Source organism: Colobus angolensis, unplaced genomic scaffold (assembly GCF_000951035.1).
Source record: "Colobus angolensis palliatus isolate OR3802 unplaced genomic scaffold, Cang.pa_1.0 Scaffold109, whole genome shotgun sequence".
In the NCBI taxonomy this organism is placed as follows: Eukaryota; Metazoa; Chordata; class Mammalia; order Primates; family Cercopithecidae; genus Colobus; species Colobus angolensis.
In genome coordinates, this window is record NW_012111919.1 from 6,842,843 (window position 1) to 6,862,930 (window position 20,088).

A 20,088-nucleotide genomic window follows, 5' to 3' on the forward strand; every position below is an offset into this window, starting at 1 on the left:
GCAAAAATTGTTTTTTGGCCAGGCACAGTGGCTCATGCCTGTAATCACAGCACTTTGGGAGGCCGAGGCGGGTAGATCACCTGAGGTCATGAGTTCAAGACCAGCCTGGCCAATATGGTGAAACCCCGTCTCTACTAAAAATACAAAAATGAGCCAAGTATGGTGGCAGGCACCTGTAATCCCAGCTATTCAGAAGGCTGAGGCAGGAGAATCGCTTGAACATGGGAGGTGGAGGTTGCAGTAAACCGATATAGTGCTACTGCACTCCGGCCTGGGCAGCGAGCAAAACTCCGGCTCAAAAAAAAAGAGTTTCTTTAATATCTGTATAAATTTTTATGTTCACTAGGTAAGTACCACATTGTTTTTTAAATAACAGGCATTGAGAATTCCTTTTTTCCCACATTCTTACTAACAGTGTTCTCTTCTCATTTTAGTACTTTGCCAATCTAATGGGTGTGGGGTTATAGTTTTAAGAGCATTTCCATGATAATTACATAAACTGATCATCTTTTTTTGGTCTTTTACTCATTTATATTTTCCTCCTTTGTGAATTTCTTGGTTGGTTGTATCTTTTGCCCATGTTCCTGCTGGGTTGTTTGTTCTTTTCTTTTTTATTTCTAAGACTTACTTTAAATTTTCTGGTTACTAACCCTTTCTTGCTTTTAATTGATGCAAGTATCTTCTCCCAACCTGTTGGTTAACATTATTTATGGTGTCTCTTGACATATAGAGCCATAGGTTTTCATGTGTCGATCTTTTTAGGGTCTTGTTTAATAATTTTTCTTCTACTCTAAGATTTTAAATATATTTTTGTAATGTTTTCTTCTAATACACGTTTAAGGTTTTAATTAATCTGAAATTTATTTTTGTGCATGGTGTAATGTAGGGACCTAATTTTATTTATTGTTTTTCCCAGTTATAAGTAATGACACTACCCTTGACTGTTTTTGTTCTGTTATCTTTATTATAAATCAAGTTCCTATATATATAGGGATCTGGTTCTGAGCTTTTTTATAATTGCCTTGATATGTGATGGAACAAGTCGTTCTTCTTGGTTTTTCTTCAAATCCATCCATTGTGCTGAATCTTCTTACGTGTTCTAATGGTTTATCTGTAGATGCTCTGATGTTTTTGTGTATATAATATCATTACAAATATAAAAGTTTCGTATCTTCTCTTCTTTAGATATCTTAAAGATAATTATCTTCACATTTGCTTTAAAAATATTTGAAAGTACCATCTCCTTGAGGTTTGTAACTGAAGTATGGGCTTCAGTTTTAACAAAACAATGTATTTGATATGGTAAACTAAAACTTTATAATTTTCAAACTGAGTTTATGTATGAATACCACCTTGTAATGTTTCTGTCTCCCCAAACAGAAGTGAATTCATTAATCATAAAGAGCATCTGTTAGACATCAGGGTATTGCCAGCATTGTGTACAGATCCTTGAATAGGAGAGTTTCTCAGCAATTGTCTGGTGGGGTGAGATATCTCGTATCTCCCTCCTGTTACCTCTTCTCCATTCATTCATTCTTCTAGGAGAATGAGGATTAAAATGTTAATCTCAAAATTATAGGTAGCTGTGTTTGTGCTTGTTGAGCATTTCCAATTCAACTCAAGTACATATTAAGTGCCTGCTCTTCAGCCAGCACCATTTGCATGATATTTTAAGGATACAAGTGAAATGTAAGACGTTTCTGTCTTTAGGGAGCTTACAAATCTGGTCATGGCACTCATTCTGCTTTTTAAATTTCTGGACTCCCCGTGTCCCTGAAAATAAATAATCATAATCAAAACGATGGTAATAGATAACATTTACTGAACTAAAAGTATATGCCAGGAACTCTGCCAAGCATTTTACATGTATTCTCTTTTTTATACAAAACCCTGGGAAGTCATGTCATTATCCTAGTTTTACAGATAAGAAAATCGAAGCTGGCCGGGCGCGGTGGCTCAAGCCTGTAATCCCAGCACTTTGGGAGGCCGAGACGGGCGGATCACGAGGTCAGGAGATCGAGACCATCCTGGCTAATCTGGTGAAACCCCGTCTCTACTAAAAATACAAAAAACTAGCCGGGCAAGGTGGCGGGCGCCTGTAGTCCCAGCTACTCGGGAGGCTGAGGCAGGAGAATGGCGTAAACCCGGGAGGCAGAGCTTGCAGTGAGCTGAGATCCGGCCACTGCACTCCAGCCCGGGCGACAGAGCAAGACTCCGTCTCAAAAAAAAAAAAAAAAAGAAAAAGAAAATCGAAGCTTAGAAAAGTTAACTTTCCACTAAGTGACTTACTCGGGGTTGGATGGCTAGTAAATGACAGGAAGTTTGGGCCTGTGCATTTTTGTTGTTGTTGTTGTTAAGGCACAGGATCTCATTCTATTGCCCAGGCTGGAGTGGAGCAGCACAATCATAGCTCACTGCAGCCTCCAACTCCTGGGGTCAAGCAATCCTCCCGCCTCAGCCTCCCAATTAGCACATACCATCATGCCTGGCTAATTTTTATTTATTTATTTATTTTTGAGACAGGGTCTTGTTGTGTTACCCAGGCTGGTCTTGAACTCCTAGCCTCAAGCAATCCTCCTGTGTCTGTCTCCCAAAGTTCTGGGATTACAGGTGTGAGCTGCTGTACCCAGCTGAACCTGTGCCTAATTTTAAGCAGTATACCATGCTTTTTATCATGGCGTGCAAGATCCCTGTGATCTGATCTGGACCACATCTTTTGCCCTTTTGTTTCTTATTTATAGTTTAGCTATACTGAACTACTTATAGATTCTTTAACTTTGTATTTTCAGTCTTACTTTATACCTTTGAAAAAGCTGGTTTTTTCTTTCAGGGAGCCAGCCTCTTCTTACCACTAAGTTCATGCATCTTGTTCTCTAGGTCTAGGTGTACTTCTGTAGTATTCTAGTCTTGCTGCATAGTATTGTAATGGCCTGTTTTCTTTGTTTTCCAACTAATTGGGAGCTGCATCTAATTTATTCTTGGATCCTCCAGACACAGTACATGATTATCTGGCATATAATAAGTATAGGAGTATTTGTTGAGTTAGCTAGTTTGTTGAAGGAAAAACGATACACACATGAGATATTAACTCAGAATAGCATTAACTAGGAGGTCTGCAATATACATGGTAATAAAAAGGATTCGTAAAGAGAGAAATATAGTTGACCCAGAGTAATAAAGGAAGACTTCTTTTCCATTAAGGTAGAATTTTATTTTGCCATCTCCAGTTTTGGCTTTGAACATATCTGCTCTCATTTTATCTCCTTGCTTATTGGTTACTTCATTTCATGGTGATTTTTTGTAGTCTCAATCTCTAGTCATTTTATAGACACCTTGCCAGTTCATTACTTTTAGCTTCTTGCTTTCTCTATCCCCTCTCTGTCTGCGTGTCCTGCCTGTTCTATCACTTTTTTCTTTTTCTCTATACTGTCTTCAAGTTCTTTGGTTTTACACAAAACTTACCATCAAAAACATATTTGAGAGTTCCACCAAGAGAGTCCAGTTTACTCTAAATGTTGAAATTTAGATCCATGGATTTAAATAGATCATAACTTTAGACTGAATTTACTAAATAAACCTTATATCAATTAGTTTCTCTAAGGTAAAAGTAGATGTCTTCAAACACTGTCAGGTTGCAGAGCTGAGGTTCTCTAAAACCTTGTATGTATCAAAATGTATGTTACTCATTTTATTCATGCCTTGGTGTGTAATTTGTCAAAATATCTTGCTCCATTTTCTTGTTGTGGGAGTTATAAGATATAATTTTAATAACTACAATTGGGAAAATTCCTCAATAATGAAAGACTTAAAAGATGAAAGACAGAAATGTAATGGTTACAGTTTTAAAGTTTGGTTTTGTTTTGGCATTTGTAATATTTTGTTTTGTGTAGGTAAATACATTTGATTAGTTGATTCTTTTCAACTTACTATATTATTTTGTGCTGTTGTTTTTATAGTCTTTAATATTATTAAGAAAGGTAAATGGGGCTGGGCTTGGTAGCTCACACCTGTAATCCCAACACTTTGAGAGGCTGAGATGGGCGGATCATGAGGTCAAAAGATTGAGACCATCCTGGCCAACATGGTGAAACCCCAGCTCTACTAAAATACAAAAATTAGCTAGGCATAGTGGCATGTGCCTGTAGTTCCAGCTACTTAGGAGGCTAAGGCAGAAGAATCGCTTGAACCCGGTAGGCAGAGGTTGCAGTGAGCCGAGACTGCACTGCAGCCTGGCAACAGAGTGAGATTCCGTCTCAAAAAAAAAAAAGTAAATAGTATCTTAATTGTTGCCAATTATGAGCTTTATAGCAACTGATCTTCCCCTCTTCTCTCCTCTTTTTTCTATTACTTTTATATCTAGCCAAATGATTTTGATTGCTGCTTATAAAACAAAGAGCTACTTGTGACCGGTTCTCCTATTATATTGGTTTGATAATAACAAAATTTCAAAGTCATACTTAACTGTCTTTATATGTGTTACAAAACAAGTTACCTGATGACTTGGCTAAATAAACCAGGGCTAAAGACTGAAAGGCAAAACCGAATCATAGTGATTGAGTACATTTGGTATACTTTTTTAAAAAGGTGCTACCTGTATGCACTGTTACTCCTTGTTCTCATTTATTTTGCTTTAAGATAAATTGTTTGACTTTGTTTATTGCATTTATAGGAACTTACAAATAGTTTTTTTTCTACCTTTTTAGGATACAGCTGTATACAGAATACATTGTTCACTGTACCTTCGTCTCTATTATTATCCTTCTTATTTTGCTTTTGAATGGATACTTTTTTGATGAGGATCAACTAATGGTTTAATCATAAGAATTAAAAGTTTATCAGAGTTATCGGATTTCTAATTGTAACTTTTGAATTCTAGTATCGTCTTGCCTGCTTAATTTATACCAGTTATTTGAAAATTGAGATTTTTCTATTTCAAGGAGTTATTCATAATATAAAGTAGTTCCAAATGCAACTGGTGTATTTATTGTATGTTTGCTTTTAATATCTAGTAATTGTTAGTTATTTGAAAATATTCAAGGTGTATATATGATTGGGGAGATATATCTGTTATAGCAGTCAATTTACTTTATATATTTTAGCCAGAATTATTTTCTAAACCTTGGTATTTGGTAGTGTCCATTTTTTAGATGTGAATTTATATCACTTTCTAAATCTGGTTTTATATTTTCAACAAAAATAAAGATCTCACTAAATGTGTAAGCATAGATACTTGATCAGAGAAGGAAATATGGTGATACAAATGTACACTAACTGGATTTTCTTTGTGTGACAGCACTGAAAAGAGGCGCAGGGAGCAAGAAAATAAATATTTAGAAGAACTAGCTGAGTTACTGTCTGCCAACATTAGTGACATTGACAGCTTGAGTGTAAAACCAGACAAATGCAAGATTTTGAAGAAAACAGTCGATCAGATACAGCTAATGAAGAGAATGGAACAAGGTAAAAAACAAACAAACAAAAAACCCATGGCCGTGTGCTTTGTTATTAAGAAATTTATAATATGTCGTTTTACTTTATTATTATTATTATTATTATTTATTTATTTATTTTTTTTTGAGACAGAGCCCCACTCTGTCGCCCTGGCTAAAGTGCAGTGGCACGATCTCAGCTCACTGCAAGCTCTGCCTGCCAGGTTCATGCTATTCTCCTACCTAAGCTTCCCAAGTAGCTGGGACTACAGGCACCCGCTCGCTACTACACCTGGCTAATTTTTTTGTACTTTTTTAGTAGAGATGGGGTTTCACTGTGTTGGCCAGGATGGTCTCGATCTCCTGACCTCATGATCCACCCGCCTCAGCCTCCCAAAGTGCTGGGATTACAGGCGTGCACCACCGTGCCCGGCCTACTTTTTTATTAAGAAATTACATTGAACATTATATATAAATGTCTTTGTTAAAATGCTGTTTATTTTAGAAAGAGAACCTGAGAATCTTCTTGTTATAACAAAGTGTCTTATTAAGTTAACTCAAAAGCTGGTTGCTTTAGATTATGGGACTCAGTATCATAGGGGATTGAGTCAGAAGACACAAGTTGTGGAGTTGGACCTGAGGCCCTGGCATAGAGTTCTTTAGGACAGTAACTCCATGAAGGGAAAAATCTCTCCAGCTTTATGAGGAAGTTTGTCTCTACTTGGGCTCTTCTTTCAAAAATCCCTGATTTTAAAAAATTTTTTATTTTATTTATTTATTTATTTATTTTGAGATGGAGCCTCACTCTGTAGCCCAGGCTGGAGTGCAGTGGTGTGATCTCGGCTCACTGCAACCTCTGCCTCCTGGGTTCAAGCAGTTCTCCTGCCTCAGCCTCCCGAGCAGCTGGGATTACAAGTGCGTCCCGCTATGCCCAGCTAATTTTTGTATTTTTAGTAGAGACGGGGTTTCACCATGTTGGCCTGGCTGGTGTATTTTTAAGGTTCATATTTTTACTACATGTATTTACTGGGAACCCCATACCATCAAACCTCTTTGGTTGCCTACCAGAAACAAAGGCAAAGCACTTTGAAGAAACAATCCTACAAGCTGGCCCTATGGGAGTACCACAGAACAAGTGCTTCTGAGGGTGATTTTACACTGCAAAGTTACTTAACATATGAGGAAATAGTCTAGAGTAACAACACAAATAATAAACAGAAGGACTGACCCCAAAGAACTTCAGATTATTAACATTAAAGTTTTATAATTTTAAGATTTTAGAAACTGGAATACGGATAGTCTAGTGACAACTAATTTAGCAACAGGAGAAACCATACTGTAAAACTGCAGAGGGGAGCACTAGCAAGAGGCCTGGCTAACACTAACAGCCTGGCTCCTGCTCCCTAAATTGGGGGTGGCAGGATTCCTCTGGGTAAACTGAGCAGTTGGAAGGTGAAGTCATGTGGGGACGATCCTCAAATGAAAAAATTCATTCCTTATCTTGCCCCAACTCCTCACATAACTGCATGTTAACTGTTTAATGTGGACAAAAAACCAGGTATTGGAGGAAAGCCTGTAATATAAAAGAGTGAACCAAGCAAACAAACAGAAAAAAGGGAACTCAGAGGAAGCAGAAACAATGCAGGGAGCTGAAGAAAACTTAAAAAGATACCAGTCCCTCGGAGACATGAGGGAAGGTATTTCATCAAAAAATGAGAATAAGTCCTATAAAATGAAACATTCAAAAGAAGAAAACACTTTTGGAACTTAAAAACAGGATAGCTGGTAAAAATTTACCTGTTTCCACTCTTTGCCTCCTCACAGTGTCTGCCCTGACCAGTTGCAGGCACACCCTGCCCCCGCTATTTACACTTGCTGTTCCCTCTGTCTGGAATGCTCTGTCTAGATATCCACATGCTTTATTCACCCTTTTCATGTCTTTGCTCAAATATGTCTTCTGAGTAAAGTTGTTCCTAACTAAACTATTAGAAATATTTTAAAAACCAGAAAACAAAATCTATGCATCTTTTTACACCTTCCTTGTTTTCCCCACAGTACTGTTTACATCTGACATATGACATATTTTATATATTATTTGCCTGCCCCCACTAGAGTTCCACGAGGGCAAGGATTTTTGTTTGTTCACGACTATATCCTCAGTACCTAAAACAGCACTTGGGTACATAGTAGGCTTTCAATGCATGTTTGTTGAATGAATGGATGAAGGGGTAGAATTGAAGAAATCTCTTAAATAATAAGCAATGGAAAATGAGAGAAAAAATAAGAAACTTACAGGATTAGTTCAGGAAGTCTAACATATGATTAATCCCAGAAAAAAAAGAGAATAGAACAAATAGAAGGGAAGAAATGATAAGAGAAATAATGCAAAAATAATGTTCTGAGAACTAGAAGAATATTAGTTTCCGGATTGAAAGCCCTCATGTAGTGCCCAGCACAGTTGTTGAAAAAGAAAGATAAAGTAACTTATACCATGCACAATTTAGTAAGATTTCAGAACACCAGGGAGAAAAACAAGAGAGAAGAAAAAACAGGTCTCATACATACTTTCAGAATAGGTTCAGATTTCTAAATAACAACATTGAAAACTAAAATTCTAGACCCAGAATTCTGTGTTCATCCAATTGAAGTTATGAGTGCCAAATAGACATGTTCAGACCTTCAGAGTCTCAAAGATATTACCTCCAGTTGCACCTGTTTCAGAAATCTCTGTCCAATCCACGATAGTAAAGGTAGAAAGATGGGCATAGGATCTTAACCCAGGGAAACCATGGAATCTTAACACAAAGAAAGGTAAAAGGAGACCCAGGATTACAGTTGTGCAGCAACCTAGAAAATAGCCAGTCCTAGTTGCAGCAGGTGGATAGAGGACTCTGGGGAACATTTCCACAGGAAAAAAGGAACGCATAAGAGTATCTGCTAACTGACTGAATCTAGGTGAATTTTTCAGCTTTGGAGGGGAGTTTAGGGTTGAATTAAACTATACATAACATCTGAAACAATAAATATAAGAAAAGAAGTGTAGATTATAACACACACCTTGGCTCCCTTATAAAGTATGTTTATATGACCATAGTAACATGTATATTAAATGTTGGTTACTCAAAAAATTGTTAAAACTATACTGAAAGTAAGAGAGGAGGGGTAATTTGTGTAGCAGGTTGGTGTAAATAACTTAAATTCTTTACCTTTCATGATAGCATGTCAATAGATTATGTCTAACAGGGACAAAATCAGGTTGTAGCAAATTAGCATGTTACTAAGAAGTATGAAGCGTATTAATTAGGATATAGGCTAGGCTAGTATGACAACACACCCAAAATACAATGGTTTTAAAAAGATGGTCTAGGAAGGTGTCAGGGATTGACTCCTTCCATCTTTTTTGCTCTGCCATTCCTAGGGCATTGCCATTATCCGTGTGGTTAGACATGGCCCCCTTGTCCATGTCCAGCTAACAAGAAGGAGAAAGAAAAAAACTAGAAGACATGCTTCTTTTCCATTACAGATAAGACCCAGAAATTGCGTGTCAGTAATGTTCACGTTCCCTTAGACCAGAAACTAGTCACGTAGCCATTCCTACCTTAGGTTTTCCCTAAAATGTTAGATGTTTTGCACTTCACACAAAATTATTTAATCTGCTTGAACTTCATAGTTTATGTTTTTTAGAACTTGTTTACAAACAAAAGCCTTTCTTACCCTCATGTAATAAAACACATGAAATGATGAAGGAAATGTATCTTAAAGTGAGAAACTCCTGCACCATAATAATAAAAAGATAACATAATTTAAAAATAAACAAAGACCCTGAATAGACATTTCTCCAAAGAAAATGTACAAATGGCCAACAAGCACATGAAAAAGATGCCCAATATCATTAGCCATTAGGGAAATGCGTACTAGAATCACGGTCACATACCATTTCACACTTAGATGGCTGTAATCAAAAAGACAGATAAGGCTGGGTGCTGTGGCTCACGCCTGTGATCCCGGCACTTTGGGAGGCCAAGGTGAGAAGATCGCTTGAGCCCAGGAGTTTGAGACCAGTCTGGGCAATATAGTGAGACCCTGTCTCTACAAAAAAATAAAATATTACCCAGGCACCGTGGTGCATCCCTGTAGTCCCAACTATTTGGGAGGCCGAGGTGGGAGGATTGCTTGAGCCCAGGAATTTGAGGTTGCAGTGAGCTATGGTTGTGCCACTGCACTCCATCCTGGGCAACAGAGTGAGGAGTGTCTTAGGAAAAAAAACAAAAAATGGTAGTAACAAGTGTGGGTGAGGAATTGAAAGCCTCACATACTTCTAATGGGAATGGAAAATGATAGAGCCACATTGGAAAACAGTCTAACAGTTTCTCAACTGGAGGGGAGTTTAGGGTTGAACATAGAGTTAGCTGTCATATGACCCAGTAATTCCACTTCTAGGTGTATCCCCAAGAGAAATGAACATATGTCCATACAAAAATTTGTACATGAATGTTCACAACAACATTATCACAAATTGCTAAAAAGTAGAAACTACCCATATGTCCATCATATGGGTGAAAATAGAAACTACCCATATGTCCTATAAAAGGACATATACCCCTATGAAGGACTATCATTAGGCAATAAAAAGGAATAAAGTACTGATAAATAATTCAACGTGGTTGAACTCTGAAAACATGCTAAGCCAAAGAAGAAACCCAGTCACATATAACCACATATTGTATGATTCCATTTATAGGAAATGTCCAAAAAAGGCAAATTCATTAAGACAAAAAATATATTGGTAGATATCTCAGGCTTAGGGTTATTGGAAAAATGGGGAGTGACTGGTAATGGGAATGGAGTTTTTTGGGAGGTGATGCGAATATGCTAAAATTGATTGTGATGGTAGTTGCACAACTGTGAATATACTAAAAATCATTGAATTGTGTGCCTTAAATGAGTTAATTGTATGTTGTGTAAATTATAGCTCAAGAAAGCCATTATTATAAGTATTATGTGAGATAACATACCATAGGTTTGCAAAAATTAAAAACCATAATATTGTTTTTCAGCGAGGATACAGAAGAGCCAAACCAATGTTACAACCTCTTTGGAGAGCAGTTTGTCAATACCTAGTAATATAAGTTATACAGACCTTATGATCCTGCAATTTCACTTCTAGTATTCATCCTGAAACAACTGACACATGTACAAAAGAGGAAATATCAAAAAATCGTTTATTATAGGACTGTAGTTATCAAAAGACCTACCAGTAGGGGAATAGAAATCCACTATGGATTATTTATATAATGTAATACTCTTAACAGCAGTTAAAATGAATGAATCAGACCTGCAGGTATCAATGTGGTTAAATCTCAAACATAATATTGAGTGGAAAAAGTAAGTTGAAAAAGTTTGTACAGTTGTCCCTTGATATGTGTGGGGGGTTGCTTTCATGACTTCCCACTGGTACTAAAATCTGAGTATGCTCAAGTCCCTGATATAAAATGGTGTACTAGCCAGGGGCAATGGGGCATGTCTGTAATCCCAGCTACCTGGAAGTCTGAGGCTAGAGGATTGCTTGAGCTTAGGAGTTTAGCGCTAGCCTGGGCAACATAGCAAAATCCCTGTCTCTTAAAATAAAACAAACAAAATTTAAAAATAAGATAAAATGTCATAGTTTTTGCATATAATTAATCCTCCCGTGTTTTTTTTGTTTTTTTTTTTGAGACAGACTTTCACTTTGTCGCCCAGGCTGGAGTGCAGTTGCAGGATCTCGGCTCACTACAACCTCTGCCTCCTAGGTCCAAGCAATTATTGTACCTCAGCCTCCTGAGTAGCTGAGATTACAGACATGTGCCACCACACCCAGCTAATTTTTGTATTTTTGTTAGAGAGAGGATTTCATCATGTTGGCCAGGCTGGTCTCCAACTCCTGATCTCAAAAGATCTGTCTGCCTTAGCCTTCCAAAGTGCTGGGATTACAGACGTGAGCCACCTCGCCTGGCCCATGTACTTTTAAATAATCTCTAGATTACCTATTATGATACCTACGACAATGTAAAGGCTATGTAAATAGTTGTACTGTATTGTTTAGGGAATAATGATGAAAAAAATCTATATGTATTCAGCACAGACACAATTTTTTCTCAAATATTTTTGATCTGTAGTCAGTAGAATCCATGGATGGGGAGGACTAATGGTATATATAACTATACATTTATGTAAACTTTAAAACATGAAACAATAATATATTATTTATATATATGTTTTTATATATAAACAATAATATATTTTTATGAAATCATATATGTAGTGAAAGTATAAAAACATGCTTAGAATGATTATGGCAATCTCAGAATAGTGGTTGCTTCTGAAAAAAGGCACAGAGGAGGGAGGGCAGGCCTTTCACTGTATTTGCAACATGTATTTATTTAAAAAGGAAAGATATGGAGCAAATGATGTTAACATCTGTGAAAACTGAATGGTGGCTATATTAATATGTGCTGTATAATTTTCTGTATTTTTTGGAATACTTGAAATTCTTCTTTTTTTTGAGACATGGTCTCATCCTGACACCCAGGCTGGAGTGCAGTGGCACAGTTATAGCGCACTGCTGCCTCAAACACTTGGGCTCAAGCAATCCTCCTACCTCACCCTCCTGAGTAGGTAGGATTACAAACATGCACCACCACACCTAGCTAATTTTTTAAATTTTTTGTAAAGATAAGGGTCTCGCTATGTTGCCCAGGCTGTTCTCAAACTCCTGGCCTCAAGCCGTCCTCCCACGTCTGCCTCCCAAAGCACTGAGATTACAAGCTTGGGGCACTGCACCCAACCCTGAAATATTTCCTGTTTTAAAGTGAAAATATGAATTTTTATGCTCAATAGTATAATACCGTATTTGGCTTTTGGTTAACTAGTCTGACAGATCATAAACTTTTATTATTTAAGTATGATTCTGCTTTAAGATAATGGGATATGCAACATCACCTCACAAAAGAACTCCGAATTACTTACAAGTTACAATTTTATCAGTCAGAGCATCATGGCATGAATGTGAAATGTTAGTGAGTTCATGCAGGCTCTCAAAAGGAAAAATCATATTTTCACTCTCTCTTCAATGGCACTTGATCAAATCAGAAAAAGAAAGAGAAAACTTGAGGAAATAATTTTTCTTTTACAACTTACCCATTCTCAAAACTTGGTATGGACTTTTTAAAAAGGCAATATATTTATAGCATTTTTCTCATTGTTGAAACACTGGATGTAGTATTCAAATCTTCATGCTACCATGTATTAGTTATGTTTTCAGGCACATTACTTAACCTTTGTGATGTTCCATTTTATAATCCATAAAATAAGTATAATTAAGATTAGTGCGAAAGTGCTTAGATACTGACCAAATGTTATTTGAATTTGAAAGTTGGTGAATCTGTGTCTTCATAAACTTGACTTTATGGAAATGAGCTGTTTTCAGATATGTGATTTTTTTAAGTTTCTTTATTATAGAGAAATCAACAACTGATGACGATGTACAGAAATCAGACATCTCATCAAGTAGTCAAGGAGTGATAGAAAAGGAATCTTTGGGACCTCTTCTTTTGGAGGTAGGTGTCTTCATTGACTTAGAAAATTATTAAAATCTTTGTTGTAGCCAATTTGATTTTTTTTTTTAATGCCTTATATCCAGTTAATAAATTTTAAAACAAAGTAAAGAACTTCTTACAATTTTATCATGATAACTATTTGACAGTTGTTACTGTTTCAGAATCAAAAGTGAATAATGAGCATAAGAAATTTTCATGAAGGCATTCTAAGCAGTGAGATGGAAAACTTGAGGCTTATTGTATGGCTTTGCCTTTTATTTCTGCGGTGGTCAGGCCTAACTGGGAAAATAAAATATTAATATTAGATTTACTTGGCTAGCTAGTGTTATCTATATGTATACCATAAAATTTTACTTTTGAGTAAAGGATCCTATAGTTTATTGCAGTACATGGTTTTCTGCAGTTTTCTGAATAAAAATATTTAAATTATTTATATAAACATTCTAAGAGAATTACTATTTTAACTGTCAAACTTTGTAATGTGAAGAACTTTTAAATTTGAATGACTTTGTAATGACTGTGTAATTTTCACCCCTGCATTTTCTATCTAATCTTTACTCCCTGCATTCTTAATATAAATGTCTTGTTTCCAAGCATCCTCATTACTTTAAATGCTTTCTCTCCTACATGAATGTTTAAAGACATATGTATGTATGTATGTATATACTCATCCCTCACAATGTACACTTTCTATCTCTAGGCCTAATTATGTATATTTATTTATGTAAGGATATATAAAACAAATTATCCTTTCCTTATCTTTCCTAAAGGCTCTCCTCTCTAATGAAATCTTCTTAACTACTCAGACTTGCATAGGTCTCTTTTTTTTCTAACTCCTTTATATGTTTTGTGGTATTACCCCACTTCCTCCTGTTTTTGTATTAACCATAATTCCCTCTACCTACTGCTAATGTAAGAATAGTCTTAAAATTCACTTCTTGCTTTTACAGCCCCAGAAATATCATGTATTCTCATTACTTCACTTTTTATCTCTATAGAGATGATACTCAAATATGTACGTTTTGCTTTTACCTCTTCCCATACTTCATTCCTATAATGAATAGACACTAATAATAATAAATGCTAAATACTTTCAACTCTCCTATTAGCAACCTCCCCCTCTGAATCTAAATTCTTTATTTCCCTTCCACATTATACAGGTACTTTATTACTTTAGATTTTTGCTTTTAATTATTTTTATTCATGGAACAAGCGCATAATTTTGTAGAATTATAATATGTGAAACACATTGGCCGTTGAAACTAGAATGGAAACTACTCTCTGAGCAAGTACATACACATATAACTGGTGAGGGGAGCTAGTACGTATGATGGATGTGGATTTCTTATTGTCAAAAGAAATCAAAAAATGACAGGAAAACATTCATTCAGAATTATTATAAGAAGACAAAGTAGGAATTAATTTTTTTAGCTGATGAAATTATGACTCTGAAAACCACTGTGAATCAAAGGAAAACTGTAGCACATTACATATGAATTAAATGTCATTATGCAAGCATTTTTCAAATATGAAAGAACATATCACATTAGAAATTTAAAAAACAGTATGGAGGTGTATTTAGGTTCTTGACTTCAAGGAGCTAATAATATTTTTGTTTATGAATTACAGATATGTGAAATAAAGACTATCAAATAGAATTATAAATTTTTCAGACAACAAATACCTTCATTGACAACCTGTTATGTACCTGATGTCTTTTCTATCCTTTTTTTTTTTTTTTTTGAGACAGTGTCTCGCTCTGTCGCCCAGGCTGGAGTGCAGTGGCGCGATCTCGGCTCGCTGCAAGCTCCGCCTCCTGGATTCATGCCATTCTCCTGCCTCAGCCTCCCGAGTAGCTGGGACTACAGGCACCCGCCACCACGCCCCTGACCCTGTCCCTGTTAACTTAAACTTTATGGAGTTTTATCCATGGAAGCTAAAACAGGAAGGGTAGAAAAGCTACCAAGAGATGTTTTCATTGAATAATCCACGTTACAGTCTTGAGATGCACTGTTCAACATAATAGCCAGTAGCAACATATGGCTATTAAAATTTAAATTAGGGCCAGTCACAGTGATTCACACCTGTAATCCCAACACTTTAGGAGGCTAAGGCAGGAACATCATCTGAAGCCAGGAAGTAGAGACCGGTTGGGTAGTGTAGTAAAACCCCGTCTGTACAAAAAATGAAAAAAGGTAGCTGGTCATGGTGACACATGCCTTTGGTCCCAGCTAATTGGGAAGCCGAGGCAGGAGGATTGCATAAGCCCAGGAGTTTGAGGCTACAGTGAGACTTGATTGCACCACTGCACTCCAGCATGGTCAACAGAGCAAGACCCTGTCTTTATTTAAAAAAAAAAAATTTAATTAAATAAAGTTAAAAATTCAGTGCCTCAGTCTCACCAGCCATATTTAAAGTGTTTGGTATTCATATGTGGTCAGTAGCTACTGTATTAGACAATATAAATATAGAATATTTTCATCATTCATCATTGCAGGAAGTTTGGTTTGACAACACTAGTGTAAGAGGAACTTGCCCAGATAGAAGATCCCTAGAGGTAAAAAATGAACAAATATCTTTTCTCACCATTCAGAATTGTTTATTTCTCTTTTTATTATTTATTTATTTATTTATTTTTGAGACAGAGTCTCTGTTGCCCAGGCTGGAGTGCAGTGGTGCGATCTCAGCTCACTACAAGCTCTGCCTCCCGGGTTCACGGCATTCTCCTGCCTCAGCCTCCTGAGTAGCTGGGACTACAGGTGCCCGCCACCACGCCTGGCTAACTTTTTTGTATTTTTAGTAGAGACAGTGTTTCAACGTGTTAGCCAGGATGGTCTTAATCTCCTGACCTCGTGATCCGCCCACCTCAGCCTCCAAAAGTGCTGGGATTACAGGTGTGAGCCACTGCTCCTGGCCTATTTCTCTTTTTAAAAATATAAAATAAAGAGAGCACGGGTAAAGAATGAAGATACTGGAAGAAATTTTCGCACGTCTAAAGAGAAGGTGACATTAGAATTTATTTATTCAACAAAGATTTGTTGAATACCTAGAGTATGTCAGAAACTGGATATCTACATCATAGAATTACTATAAAAATTAAGTGACACAATTTCTTAGCAGAGTACTTTACACATAGTACTCATTAAGTCCAGTATAGGCATTTTTTAAAAAGCTCATTTCCTCCCTTTGCTGTCTAAAATTCCTCTGCCTGCTGGTCAGAGTTCTGCATTATCTGACTCTAATCCTCCTATTTCCTTTGGTCCATAAGAAAACTCTTAACTTCAGTCAGGGACGTCTCACTATGTCTTGCACATGCATTCTAGCTTCATCAACTTGCTTTGTACGATTCCCTACGTTTCTTTGGGTTTTTTTTGTTTTGTGTTTTGAGATGGAGTCTTGCTCTGTCGCCCAGGCTGGAGTGCAGATCTTGGCTCACTGCAGGCTCCGCCTCCTGGGTTCATGCCATTCTCCTGCCTCAGCCTCCCAAGTAGCTGGAACCACAGGTGCTCGCTACCATTCCCTAATTTTTTTTATATATTTTTGTAGAGATGGAGTTTCACCGTATTAGCCAGGATGATCTCGATCTCCTGACCTCATGATCCACCCGCCTCAGCCTCCCAAAGTGCTGGGATTACAGGCGTGAGCCACTGCGCCCGGCCACCATTCCGTACATTTCTTTGTGGCTTTTGACACTTGCTGACCACTCATTCCCACTACCTTAAACATTCCATGGCACCTTTCACGGTGTTCTTTCTCTACCCCTCTGGTTACTCCTCAGCCTTTTTCTCAGATTTCTTTCTTTAATTGCCTCTTAATGTTAGCATCCCCCAGGATTCTAGCCTTTGCTCTTTCCCTTTTTTAATTCTGTACACATTTCCTGGGAAGGTTTATCTGTGTCTTTGTCTGTATAACATATACATATATATGTGAATTATATGTATGAAATCAATTGCAATTCTCTGATTTCACACAATAGAAATTGGAATGCTATTTGGATATCATAGAGCCATGCTTGGAAACGGGATGAAATCAAGGTACCTTGAGGCTAGAAAGCAAAAGCTTTGTTAACAGTCTCTTTGAAAGAACTATCTGGGCAATGCCCTGCTGCTAGAATGAATGTACTCCTGCTATGTTTAGTTTTTTGTAATTCTTAAGATTCACATTTAAGGAGGAAGTCTCCCAGTGGTCTGATTAAGTATCCCATAAGACTTTATGTATTGGGGAAGAAAATTTCCCAGAGGAAATCAGAGTATTCTTTACTAGGGGAAAAGATGATTGTAGTTAAAAACAAATAAACAGGCTGGGCGCAGTGCGTCACGCCTGTAATCCCAGCACTTTGGGAGGCCGAGGCAGGTGGATCACTTGAGGTCAGGAGTTTGAGGTCAGCCTGGCCAATGTGGCAAAATCCCATCTCTACTAAAAATATAAAAATTAGCTGGGCATGGTGGTGAGCGCCTGTAATCCCAGCTACTCAGGAGGCTGTGGCAGGAGAATCGCGTGAACCTGGGAGGCGGAGGTTGCAGTGAGCTGAAATTGCACCACTGCACTCCAGCCTGGGCAACAGAGTGAGACTTCGTCTCAAAATAAATAATAAGCAAGTAAAACATAAACAAGAGACCCATATGATTACTATATGTACCTGTGAATCACAAAGGTCTATCCTTAGCCCAGATCTCTCTTCCAAGCTTGTTTCAATACATCCTGCTGCCTTTTAAAGATTTCCAGTTTTCCCAGAGTGGACTCAAACTTTGGAGGTTGGAGGTATTTTGGGGCTTCTCAGCAGACTTGTGACAGTGGGGTCACCTCAAGTTTTGGAAAAGCAGTGAAAAATGACCAGTGCTGTGATAACATCCAGTTTACTCACGTGACCTGGGATAGTTCCTTTTGTACTGTCCGTCCCAGATTTGTTGCCGTAATCTGGGACGGACAGTACAAAATTTGTTGACATGACTTGGGGAAGAGAGTTCCTTGTGCTCCCTTTTCATTAGCATTCTGGAAAGAAATCAAAACTTGCATGTGGTGCTCACTTTGGCAGCACATACACTAAAATCGGAACAATACCGAGAAGATTATCACGGCCTCTGCACAAGGATGACACACAATTTGTGAAGTATGTCATAGTTTTCAGCTGAACCCAACTTATACCACAGGCAAAACCCTCAAGGGCATCAAAGAATATAAAAGCAGAAAGCTTCACTGAAAGGACAGCACCTTTGAATATTAAAGGAACATCAGATGCAAAAGAACCAGTGTAAGAGCTCTGGAAACTCAAAAAACCAGAGTGTTTTCTTACATCCAAACCACTGCACTAACTCCCCAGCCATAGTTCGTAACCAGCCTGAAATGATTCACGTGACAGACTAAGAATTCAGAATCTTGATGGCAACAAAGATCATTGAGATTCAGGAGAAAGTTGAAACCCAATCCAAGGAATGTTAGGAATCCAGTAAAATGATATTAGAGATTAAAGATAAAATAGCTGTTTTAAGAAAGAACCAAACTGATCTGATAGAGCTGAAAACTTCACTACAAGAAAAATTTCGTAATTGGAAATATTAATGACAGAATTGACCAAGCTGAGGAAAGAATCTCAGAGCTCGAAGACCAGTTCTTCAGCCAACTTAGACAGAAATAAAGAAAAAAGAATAAAAAAGGATGAACAAAACCTCTGAGAAATATGGGATTATGTAAAGAGACTACACCTACAGCTGGTGTCCCCGACAAAGAGGGAGAGTATATTAGTCAATTTTCACACTGCTATAAAGAATACCTGATATTGGGCCAGCTGTGATGACTCACGCCTGTAATCCCAGCACTTTGGGAGGCCACAGCGGGCGGATCACTTGAGGTCAGGAGTTCGAGACCAGCCTGGTCAACATGGTGAAACCCCGTCTCTACTAAGAATACAAAGATTAGTCTGGTGTGGTGGCACATGCCTGTAATCCCAGCTACTCAGGAGGCTGACGCAGGAGAATCTCTTGAACCCTAGAGGCGGAGGTTCCAGTGAGCCAAGATCACGCCACTGCACTCCAGCCTAGGTGACAGCAAGACCCTGTCTCAAACAAACAACAAACAAAAAACCCCTGAGACTGGGTAATTTATAAAGGAAAGGGGAGTGTTTTTGTTTGTTTGTTTAGTTTTGTTTTTTGAGAGAGTCTCGCTCTGTCGCCCAGGCTGGAATACAGTGACACAGTGTTGGATTACTATAACCTCCACCTCCTGGGTTTAAGCAATTCTTGTGCCTCAGCCTCCCAAGTACCTGGGACTACAGGCATGTATCACCATGCCCAGCTAATTTTTTGTATTTTTAGTAGAAACGGGGTTTTGCCATGTTGGCCAGTCTAGTCTCAAACTCCTGGCCTCACATGGTCCACTCGCATTGGCCTCCCAAAGTGCTGGAATTACAGGCATGAGCTACCGTGTCTGGCTGGAAAGAGGTTTAATTGACTTCCAGTTCCACGTGGCTAGGGAGGCCTCAGGAAATTTACAATTACAGCAGAAGGTAAAGGAGAAGCAAGTACGTTCTTCACCAGGCAGCAGGAGAAAGAGTGAGAGAGAGAACGAGGATGTGCCACACTTTTTTTTCTTCAACTTTTAGTTCTGGGGTACATGTGCAAGACGTGCAGGTTTGTTACATAGCCAAATGTGTGCCATGGTAGTTTGCTGCACAGATCAACCCATCACTTAAGTATTAAGCCCAGCATCCATTAGCTATTCTTCCTCGTACTCTCCCTCCTGCCGACCCTGCCCCCAACAGGCCTCAGTGTGTGTTGTTCCCCCCGCCATGTGTCCACGTGTTCTCATTGTTCAACTCCCACTTATAAGTGAGAACATGCAGCATTTGATTTGATGTTCCTGCATTAATTTGCTGAGAATAACAGCTTCCAACTCCATCCATGTCCCTGCAAAGGACCATGATCTCATTCCTTTTTATGGCTACATAGTATTCCATGGTATATATTTACCACATTTTCTTTCTTTTTTTTTTTTTCTTTTGAGACGGAGTCTCGCTCTGTCGCCCAGGCTGGAGTGCAGTGGCCAGATCTCAGCTCACTGCAAGCTCC

At 38.0% G+C, this 20,088-nt stretch overlaps 1 protein-coding gene across 1 annotated transcript in view; it reads left to right on the forward strand.

Moving 5' to 3' along the window:
• Nucleotides 1–20,088, forward strand: part of NCOA1 (nuclear receptor coactivator 1) — a 278,111-nt gene that overhangs the window by 164,421 nt on the left and 93,602 nt on the right. Inside the window, exons 7-8 of the mRNA XM_011950985.1 lie at nucleotides 5,294–5,460; nucleotides 12,927–13,024. Coding sequence (XP_011806375.1) covers nucleotides 5,294–5,460; nucleotides 12,927–13,024 — 265 coding nt within the window. The remainder of the gene's footprint in view (nucleotides 1–5,293; nucleotides 5,461–12,926; nucleotides 13,025–20,088) is intronic.